The sequence below is a fragment of the Rhyacophila brunnea genome, unplaced genomic scaffold (assembly GCF_057557595.1).
Source record: "Rhyacophila brunnea isolate RB1 unplaced genomic scaffold, BYU_Rbru_1.0 scaffold_15, whole genome shotgun sequence".
In the NCBI taxonomy this organism is placed as follows: Eukaryota; Metazoa; Arthropoda; class Insecta; order Trichoptera; family Rhyacophilidae; genus Rhyacophila; species Rhyacophila brunnea.
The window spans coordinates 35,557,347-35,569,096 of record NW_028232806.1 but is presented as its reverse complement, the minus strand read 5'-3'; the positions used below and the strand labels follow the sequence as shown (position 1 = coordinate 35,569,096).

Here is an 11,750-nt window from a genome sequence, read left to right as displayed (position 1 = left end):
AAAATATTATAATTTTCATAGCTAACGTAATAAAATAATATGTCGAGAAAATGATAGATACGAAATATCCATACCTACGAAGATAATAAATGAATATGGTGTTTAGGTTAGGTCCAGATATTAGTTTGACAGTTTGTCAGATATGGTTTGATGTTTCAGATCAAACTGCTTTTGACGATCAAGGAATGATGCGTGCTAGATCAACTAGGTAACCAAACGTCAAATCTTAAACCTTTTCGGTTTATTTACTGCGCGTGCGCATACCGTCAAAATCTAGTTGTCAAACGATTGGAAACGTTTACTGGAACCAGTGGCAGCTTGTCCATATGCACTGCGGTACTGTAGCACCGCCAATCAAATTGAGATAAATGTAATATTATAATAGACATAAATTTATGTACATTGTATAAAAATATCAATATTATTAAGCGTGTAATCAGCTCGCCCGCGCATCGAAACATCCAATGTCCAATAATATTATCATACACCGCGGTAGGTAGGTATTTGATTTTGCACAGTAGCGATTTCAATAGAATATTCTTGAGTGGGTGTCGGAGGGGTGCGGGCAGCGGTGCTCGCAGCTTCGTACTGCCGATCAGACAGTCTGATTTCAGTATTTCTCCGTTTCTGCGTCGCGCGTGGGCACGCGCGCCACAGCGAGAAAAGAAATATAGCTAGGTATAATGATTTATTAACATTGTTAAAATTAATTTCAGCAAGCAATTTATGCAAAGTTCTTGATTTTCATTATTAATATTATAATTAATTTTTATATTTAATTTTGATGTTAATAGTAAAATATAATCCAAATAAACATTTATTTTATTTTTAATCAACCGCAGCACCCCCAAATATCTTATCCACGAGCCGCCACTGACTGGAACATACCCGATATAGTTACCATAGACAAATCAACCGACTGTTCTGTTTAATATAATTTCCATTCTTATTGACAATAAAACAAATTCAACTGTTAATAATAAGAATTTTTTGAAGAATTTGTTGAAGAATTAACGTCGTAATTTTTTTTTGTTTTTACAATAGCTACAAGAGTAATAAAAAATGTGGTGATAGTTCTGTATAAATTTATTAGCCATAAAATATAAAATTGTTTTGGGAAGTTCGCGCCAAAATCCACAACCGTAAACGAACTTTCACTCCGGACTGTCAACACGTTGAATTAGTGCACATTTTATTAATAAATATTTTACGATAGTACGACTAATGGTAGTAAAACACTGATAAAATGCACGTGCGAGTAAGATTCTGTGGAAAACCGGAGGCGATAGTGGTGGTCCCTTCAAAATTGACTAAAATTGACACCTTTCGAAAGTTGCTCGAGGATAAGTTCGACGTTGAACCTTCTCTCCAGAGACTTTTCTACGGTGGAAAACTGGTAATGCAATGTTAAATCAGATTTCTTTCAATCAACGAATCAATTGGTATATCCTAAGCGAAATTTATGTATTTTTATGTCAATTTCTTTAATAAAAAACTCAATTTCATTTGTTTTTTTGCTTTGAAGTTATACGCTTTTTTGCCTACTTCATGGCGTTTAGTATTTATAGTCTTGATTATACTTATTCTAGCTTGAGGATGGATATTCTTTTCATGACTACAACATAAAACTAAACGATGTGATCCAACTCATGCAGAAAATTACACCGGTTGTCCTTGAAAACGATAAGCAAACTGAGGAAGTAGAAGAAAAAGAAATTAAGAGTGAAATAGTAGGCGAGAAGAAGATTGAATATGATGGTAAGCTAATATTTGTGTAATGTATCAAATGCCAACTGCCATTTCATTGTATACAGCGAGATACAGGAGCTATCTTTAGTACTTACTGGGAAGTTCAGGAACAACTGATTTATGTAATTTCTTTACACCCCTGTTTTATCACTATATATTTAAATTAGTACTATCGAGACTGAAGCTTGGTAATTGTAGAATTTGAATTTAAATTCTAATTGATTTAAGTTTTAGGGTCTTTTTACTGATTCTCCGCCACCGCTCGCTGTCATCTGTCGGTGAGCGCATTGTTGTCAACCGAACTATAATTATAGTACATTTTGGCTCGCGTACTATTAAAAAAGTATAGTACGTCAAAATACCACAATTTTGAAAAATGGAATTAATTGAATTCCCCATTGCTTATTTCATTGCGTTTAAAAGTTGTCTGTATTGTCGATGTGTAAAGTTCCGTAATGTTCGTACTTCAATCACAGAGTGCGATATTAGTCGATGGTCGTAGTCTTGCGTTATATACTCTAAAAAAACTAATGTGACAATTAATGACGGCGGCCGGTGTTAGCATTTTTCGGTCGTAAGAGGTGTTTTAATAAAGCAGGGCATCGAAATTTCTCGAAGTCTCCGTTATTTATGTGACAAACAAAAAAATTACATTTCCAATACGTCCTATAATTTTTGCCAAATTACTATAATGTCTTGGACCGCGTACTATAATTCAATGACAAAAAGATAGCTAAATTCCAAAATGGCGACTGACAGATAAAGACGACGGAGAACCAGTAAAAAGCACCAAGTTTTGTACTGTTCCATTTACAATCACTGCTGACCTGTTAATTATTATTTAATTACCACATTTAAATAGCATGTTAATTATATCTAATGGCCAGTCGCGGTGTCAGCGCTAAATGAGTTAAGTCATTTTGTATCACAGAGCATTTAGTTTATCGATTATGAATAAATTATACATTACAGACCTACAAACTTATCTAAAGAATAGATGGGGGAGCCACTGTCGAAAACTACCTAATCAAGACTCGCAACTGGACAGAATCTGACATTCAAATGACGTTTTCAAAATGGCGTCCATATGGTAGTTCCTAGTTCCATTTTTGACCGTTCTTTAGATAAGTTTGTAGGACTAACATTGTTTATTTATTTTTTTATTTAATATATCTAGTGACATTTCTCATTAGGTGCCTAATTTTATTATCCAGGCTTTATGGGTACTATCGTGGCTTTATACAATTTTTTAAATCATCTTATGTTCGAATTTAGATCTAAGCTCATCACAGTATAAAAAGTATTGAATGATATGTCAAATATTAGCATGTGGCGTCCTCACTCAGCAGACAACTTATACTGGTGGGTTTATAGTATGCTTACTTACCTACCGTAGTCGGATCGCTACTGTCCTACAACAAGATCTCATCGATAACCGGAAGTCGCTGTAGTCGCATATAGAAGACATCTCAGTGACATACCTGTCATGGCGGCAACGCGTATTTAAATAATGTATCGGCTCTCTTTTTAGTTTTGACCCCATTTCTTCTTCGCAATGCACCAAAAGTTTACTAATAATAATTTTAATATTACTCCTAATCGTTTTAGACATATTTTTATTATAAAAAGCATCAAATTACGTAAATTTATAGATCCGTACACCACGGAAACGTAAAATGAAATGATAAATTTAGGGTCATTCCTTATTTGAAAACGGAAATGCCATTAACTAAACAGGAGGGGCTTGTTAGTTCACAGTTTTAACACGTAGACAAGAAATTATTGTTTGACATTAGAAGATATCGTTATTTTGCCACATATTTTTTCCAACTTATTTCATTCTTTCTTTTGCCCATGTCCGATCCTAATACAAGATCATATGGGCCTCCACAGAGTGGAGGTTTGTATTAACAGTTTTTTGTTTTTACGTGAAATGTATGTTGGCCACTTGTTCAATCTATTAAGTCCATACTTTGACTCCAAACACAAATTGAGAAACATGTGTATTTGTCAGACCCAGGATTCGAACCTGGGCAAGAAATCGAAAAATGTTATGGTACTTATTCATGTTTGGCTCTTCTGTACCAAAAATTTTCCGACTTCGAGGATGCGGTGTGCTGATTTGATGAAATATTCGATGTATGAGTACTCTATGAATGGTTATGTTAATTTTCGCAATCTGTTATCTACATTTGATACCAATTGACCAAGTGTGTGTTTTTAAAGAGATAAGTAATATTACATATTCAACGCACAGATAGACTTTACATTGTTAACGCAGCTGTGATTATTGGCACGCTCCGCAAACACATATTTCCTCTGTGTAAGTAGCTAAGAATACCTGTTAGAGGGAGATAAACAATTGGTAACCGAAAATTACATTAGTTTCGACAGTCATTTATGAAATTTGAGTAGGTTTGAAAACAAATATGATATTATATTAATACTATCAACCAGTGTCGAAGGGTAGAGGTAGGCTGTTGAGATCCGCAATAAATAGTGCACACCAAACCTTTTCAATCATACGTATTTGTTTTCATTGAAATAAGACTACAATTTACAGATGGTGTTAGTTAGTTTTTAAAATTCAATCAAACCCTGCAAAAACCAAGCCATAATAGATAATAGTCAAAAAATACTCATAGGTATATTTATAGAACATCTAAAATTATGCAATTAAATCATATATAACTTTGAGTGTTTTATAGATAGCATAATATTTGTTATCTGTTATAGTTTGGTTAGGCAGGGCTTAACGAATTTAAAACAATGAACCGACAAAATGTATACATAATATGTATTCTTAATTTAACGAAAACCAATAAGTATGAATGAAAAAGTGTGCACAATTTTATTGTATCACTCAAAATATACCAAAACTATTATGGTTTGGAGTAGGCAGGGTTTCATTGATTTTTAAAAACTAATCAATACCACCTGTAAATTGTTGTCTTAGTTCAACAAACACAAATACGTATGACTAACAAAGTTTAATGTGCACTATTTATGGGGGATCTTTACAGCCTACCTCCACCCTTCGCTGCTGCTATCGACCTAGGGTACTTAAATTATAATGAATTTAAGTTTTGTACTATTCTATTTGAGCCGTTTTTTGGAACCCGGGATTCGCCTTTCGGTATCTTCAGGCACTAAGCGCACTACTGATTATTGGTAAATACGCACTGATGATGAATACAGTTAAAAAGTTATATTAAACAAGTTCACAATTGTATTAATTAGATAATCTACTTCATGCAATGTATTTATTTATTTTGGTCCATGAGGTTAAATCGATGACCCTTGTCATATAAAGTGGCCACTCTATAAGGTGTTAGGCGAATTGTTAATCTGTCTTACCTAAGACCTGAACAAAAACACATCATAAGTGCGAGTGAGAAAGCATTCGGCACGCTTATATCTCCGCAAAATGCATTAGAGTAAGATAGAATTTCTACAGCTGAATTAAATATTTTTTGTAAACGTCGCCGGTAAATATTGATTTGAATGACTACGTTCATTTAGAAACTGCGAGCATGTTGATACCGGATGAAGGTCTCCCACAGGAGACCACCTCAAAGGGCGGACCGAACCATCATCTTTCCCAAAACACCACAGCCTACGTCCACTCTTCGCGGCTCTCGCAACCCTCGGCCGAGCGGAGCCCGCCTCCTAAAAATTCGAATTCGTCCACGCTCCTGCCAAAACTCAGACGCAGTCTGCCGAAAACGGCCGCTCGCGCCGCCACTAGAATCCGTCGGTAAAACAGAGAAGTTCGCGACCGACAGACGAACAGGACGCCGCGATCTGTCAGTTGGATGGGTGCGAAAATCTCTCTCTTGCCCCTGACGCCGAACGAACAGCATCGACCGCCAAATCTCTCTTTCGCATCGGACACCGGACAGCTAGCATTGCCTCTGCTCGCCTCGGATGCGAAGCCAAGCCAGCATCTCCAATTCTCCAGCTAAAAAGACCGCATCGGCGCCAAGCAAGCATCCTAAGCTAAAAGCATTCCGAACAGCCCAGCCAGCATCTCCCGCCAAAAAGACTGCATCGCCAAGCCGCAAGCACTGACTCTCGCCTCAGATGCCAAGCATCAGCAGCCCAGCCCGCGACACCACGTCTGCAGCCCGCAAAATCGCCATCACTAACCCACCGCCAACGACAATACCCTGCAAATAACTAACTGCGACAAATAATAAACACCAGCCTCAACAGTATACATGTGCGTTTCTCTCATTCCACCCCGCTTCTGGCCTGCTAGTGATACGGCCCTCACCATTCTCCTCGACGGAGAAAGGCCGGTATCAATGTGTTGCTGAAATTTATTGTTTTTGTGTTAAATATAAAATTAGTGGTAATGATTTTTAGTTAATTTTGTAGAAAATATGTTTAACTACACTGTAGTTGGTTATTACGAGGAACGAGGCGTTACTCGTTATATCAGAGAATAGGTATTTTTAAATGAGCGGTCACATAACATAAAAAGTCACAATTTAAACAAAAATACACAATTAGAATTTTTCCCCGAAACAAGCATGGCATTCATAAACTACAAAAGATGTTGTTTATTGTAATGAATGCTGGTAGTTACCTACTTACTTCACAAACCTTGGATGTTTTTTTCAGAGATATGTGTGGATACTTTTTCTATCTTGTCGGCGAAAACACCAATTAGGTAGGTATTTAAGACACTTAACTAGTGTCATAAACGTAATCCGAACCCGGCGGCATCCTGTCCGGTCGGATTTTATTGCAGGGTCGAAATGTTTTGAAACAACACATTAATAGTTTTAATAAAATTGTTGACGATATTTTAACTCAGTATATCTGATAAAAAGCTCATTATAAAAGTGAATAAATGTATGGAGAAAATCATAAACTAAAATGTCAACGTATGTTTCCTTGTTACATCCGAGATCTCGCTATATCCGTGACCGTAATAACCGAGCTCGACTGTATGTTGTGTTGAAATTTGGTAGCCGTACTGAGAAGCAACATGATGGTATAACGTTTTATAGTTAGGTTAATATTAATAACATTGATGTTCAACTGTGCGTAATACGCAAGAAACACGGCTTCATTTTGCTGAACAATAGCCACTCTCTTTATATTATTAATCTGAGGTCTTAACTGTTTTCCATGAATTTTGTGCTCTTTTTATTATTACTTTTGGTTATGTCATCTGTTACCTTGACCCAAGGTTGATTTCTGATTAAGCTTTTCCAGTTGTTTTTGTTTAGTCCATACAAAATAAAAATTAATTAATGCCATTATTTACTCTTTTTATAGATGCTGTCAGTCAATTTTATCGTGTCGGTGACCTTATTGATATCAAAGATAGATTTCACAGCGCCTGGTTCGAAGGAAAGATTTTACAAATAGTGAAAGATCCAGAATACGTATCTCCGAACGATTGTACGAATGGAACGCATTCAAATGAAGAACATGATCCTAGTACTAGTAGATCACCATCCAAAAAAACCAGTCGGGAAAGTCTGAAAAAAACTCCGCAAAAAAATAATAAGGAAGATAATTTTACGACTCCGAACAGCAAAAGAAAGTCTCCGCGGAAAGAAGCTGATGATAAACAGAGCAGTAGTAAATGCGATGCAAGTCCTAAACCAATGAAATCACCCCAATCAGCCAACACAACTCCTAAACGCGGTATTAAAGACTATTTCTCTGCCAAAAAGAAAGAGGACTCGCCAGGAGTATTAGATAAAAAAGAAGAGGTTGCAAAGAATAATGAATCGAATGGAGTATCAGAAGTCAAAGATGAATTAATTGAGAAAAACGAGGCGAAAATTACTAATGGAAATGAACGTTTCACCGATGAAAAAGGGTTATTGTACAAAGTTAATTTTCTTGAGTGAGTTAATTTAATTTTACACTTTATTTACGATCATTTAATCATGTTATTCACTTATATGGTGGCAGTTTTTCAAAAATAAGACAAATTAAAACACCGAAAAATTGTTTCGGATCGCTACTTTGTTCTGGTATAACAGTAATGAAAACCAGTAGCGTGACATGCTAGTATATTGTAAGTAGTTTTTTTTATACCTAATATAATTTACCCTATTAAGTATGTTTCAAGGTCCCAATTTCAAGGTTCTAGTCATCCATAAATGATGTCACATGATTTTGTCATTTTTGACATCCTGTCTCCCCAGTATTGCGTTTCATAATAAATTCTTTTACACCCTGTCTACATTATATCACTTTTCTGATCCCTGCATTCGCTAAAAAAATAATTCATTAAAAGTTATTGCTTTCAGAGTTTTATTCTCCGAAAACAATTAGTAAGTTTGGTTGGTTTTGTGATATCATATTTACTACACCACCCCATATCACCTTCGTCACAAATCGCGACTTTATGTTAGACCATTTCCCCCAGATTATGTGACATCATATGGACAACCCTTTATGAGATATCTGAATAGGTAGCGAGCTACAAAGAGAAAGATTTGATTCAATGTGCACATGTTGGAATAAGAGCGGCATGCACAATCTAAGATTTCGATCCTAAGGATAAGTCGCCGAAAAGCATGACTTAACTATAGACAATCCTGAGTATAGAGTTAAGGAATCCTTAACCATAGACTACTTTTGTAATGAACACGCTCCCTTCTGTATTACCATTTACAACTGACAGCTGTTGTCAAAATAAATTTGCATGTCTATAAAACAGTCCACACACTCAAATTCATTTAACAATGTATCTCAATATGGATATTGATAGTGTTAATTCGTTTGGCTTGTTCATGCAGAATATTATTTGGCTTTTATACGCCAGCCCGCAGAAATACAAGATGCCAGGTGATAGAATGACACTTGACGCTAGTGTTACCATGTTAAAAAAATATCTTGCGGTGCCTGTGGAATCACGTATAATGACTTATAACGGAAACATAAGAGTATTATAATTAAATATTAATATGTATTTATAGTTATTGCATTTATAAAATGCAGTTGTCATATTTTTGTCATCGTTTAACAATTATAAAATAATTTACCTAAACTATAGGAAAGAGAATTTTTAAATATGGTATTATTTTCAATAGAAATGATCTTAACTAAGGACAATGTTTCTGCATAGTGTTTTCTGCTAAGGAAATTTTAGTTATGACAAATGTTTCTGCATTCCGCTCTAAGTCATTTACTTGAAAATCTAGTACATACACAGTAACATATTATTTTATATTTGGAATGATTGTCTATGAAACATAAACAATTAATATTGGTTGTTAGATTTATTTAAAGTGTGTTTAATGTCATATTAGGTAATTAAGAGAAAAACAGCCATACCTAGACGACACAATTTTCATAAAATGTAGAATATGGATCGGTCACTAGTGTACTGCAGAAATCTGTTAAATCGACAGTAATTAATGCCTGTGATATTTATTATATATTCTATTTAGAGTCTGTCTTCTATAACTATAAGCTGGCGTGCGGTTTCCCCCCTGCTTCAGCATCCATCTCGTTCCCTCCCATTGGAAAACTTGCAACAGTTGAACGCGATGGCACAATGCTTTCCGTGTGACGTATACACCAGCTTACGGAATACAGACTCTAGTTTTAGTTTATCATGATGGTCTTTATTTTATAGCGAAGACGAGTGTTCATCGCAGTACTGCAAGTTTTCAGAAATAAGACCACGGTCGAGAACTGAAATAGAAATTGAAGACCTCAAAGTTGAACAAATGGTCCTGCTAAATTATAATCCGGATCAACCTCATGAGAAAGGATTTTGGTAAGTCTTGCATTTGTCATAACTAGGCTTAGGATTTTTAGGTGCTAAAAAATGAATAATAGGTACCTAAAATATGTAGATATAATTGGAATATCTGTTATTAAAATTTCATAAATATGTTCTAAAAAACAAAAATAGGTGCTAAAAATTTAATTAAGCACCTATTACAATAAATCATATATATTTCAACAGTTTAATTTATTATTTATTCACAAACAGAAAACGCTTTATTACATAAATAATAAAATAATGCTTCAAATTTTTGAAAGTGATTTTTTGAAGATTTGATCTTAGCAAATTTGTATACACGGAAAAACTTCTTTCTACTTCTACAGATGTTATTATTACGTATGTAAATGAAACTATTTCTGAAGTAGAAAAAATTGAAACATCTTAGGAATCGGATGGATTTTCCAAAACAGCTTTAATATTCTGCGTTTGAAGTCCAGTATTTTTTATTTAAAACACTATTTAAGGGGGGACATGCTCGTCGAAGGTCAAAATTGAGTTTTTATTGTATTTTCAAACCATGATCCTGGACACTCCTTAAACGTTGTAGATAATCTATTTATATAATTTTGAAGCCTTATTATCCTTTATAGTTATTTTAAACATTTGATGACTGCATGAAGTATTTTTGTTACATAAAATAGTATTCTTTTAAACCTCTCGCTCTAATGTTTTAGAATATAGTCATATTTCGGTACAGAACTGTGCAGTGGTGTTAAGATTTTTTACATTTATTAATTTTTAAACGCATTTATAAAACCATTAGTATAATTTATTACGAGATAATTTTTGTAAAATATTCACGATAAAAAATTATTTTTATGATCTCTGTGATCCCAAATTTGACAAGAATTAGGCATTTTATTATTCAAAAAATCGGCAAGATTAACACATTTGAAGATGATTCTAAAGATACTTATTATAAGCTATGTCTTTGACCATTCAAGTGTGATAAAAATCTTATGAATAATGATTGCTTTATAATAATTATTGACCTAAGAATAAGGTAGTGTTTTTTTGAAATACGCCATTTCTTTTGTCATTCTCTAGTGGTTAAGCTACAACATACGGCCGTAGCCATAAAATGACAAACTATAATTAAAGTAGGGAGTAAAATTATGTTAACGCGCGTGTTTGAACATGTACCTAACCGAATTTTTTTTTATTTTTTTTTAAACGGTACATGTTCAAACACGCGCGTCAATATCATTTTACTCCCTACTTTAATTATAGTTTGTCAATTTATGGTTACGGCCGTATGTTGTAGCTTAACCACTGGGGAATGACAAAAGAAATGGCGTATTTCAAAAAAACACTACCTTATTCTTAGGTCAATAATTATTATAAAGCAATCATTATTCATAAGATGTTTATCACACTTGAATGGTCAAAGACATAGCTTATAATAAATATCTTTAGAATCATCTTGAAATGTGTTAATCTTGCCGATTTTTTGAATAATAAAATGCCTAATTCTTGTCAAATTTGGGATCACAGAGATTATCAATATAATTTTTTATCGTGAATATTTTACAAAAATTATCTCGTAATAAATTATGCTAATGGTTTTATAAATGCGTTTAAAAATTAATAAATGTAAAAAATTTTAACACCACTGCACAGTTATGTACCGAAATATGACTATATTCTAAAACATTAGAGCGAGAGGTTTAAAAGAATACTATTTTATGTAACAAAAATACTTCATGCAGTCATCAAATGTTTAAAATAACTATAAAGGATAATAAGGCTTCAAAATTATATAAATAGATCATCTACAACGTTTAAGGAGTGTCCAGGATCATGGTTTGAATATACAATAAAAACTCAATTTTGACCTTCGACGAGCATGTCCCCCCTTTGAAATTTTGTGTTTATTTGAAAATATTTGCTTAAACCTAGAATATGTAAAAATATTTAAAAATAGGTTCTAACAAATGTTTCAAAATTGTCTGAAACAGATATTTTTGATATTTGGTTGTGGGGCCGCTCAAAAAAATATTTAAATACCCAAGAATCCTAAGCCTAGTCACAACAAACGTTTGGATCCATGATGAGATATTTATCTCTTACGATAAAATTCTTGGTGTCAATATTGAAACTAACATAGAAAAACTATTGCCTTCTACTATAGAAATACCATTATAGATTGTCTTGTGTTCGAATTTAGAACTAAGCTCATCACAGTATAAAAAGTATTGAATAAAGTATATGAAGCATCTAAAAGCAAACACTG

General features: G+C 33.9%; 1 protein-coding gene across 1 annotated transcript in view; it reads left to right on the top strand.

Annotated features, from left to right (window-relative positions):
• Positions 1-1,138: 1,138 nt before the first annotated feature.
• LOC147075273 (E3 ubiquitin-protein ligase UHRF1-like) overlaps positions 1,139-11,750 on the top strand; it is a 30,596-nt gene continuing 19,984 nt past the window's right edge. Inside the window, exons 1-4 of the mRNA XM_085942923.1 lie at positions 1,139-1,396; positions 1,590-1,758; positions 7,039-7,618; positions 9,362-9,505. Coding sequence (XP_085799049.1) covers positions 1,247-1,396; positions 1,590-1,758; positions 7,039-7,618; positions 9,362-9,505 — 1,043 coding nt within the window. The 5' untranslated portion in view covers positions 1,139-1,246. The remainder of the gene's footprint in view (positions 1,397-1,589; positions 1,759-7,038; positions 7,619-9,361; positions 9,506-11,750) is intronic.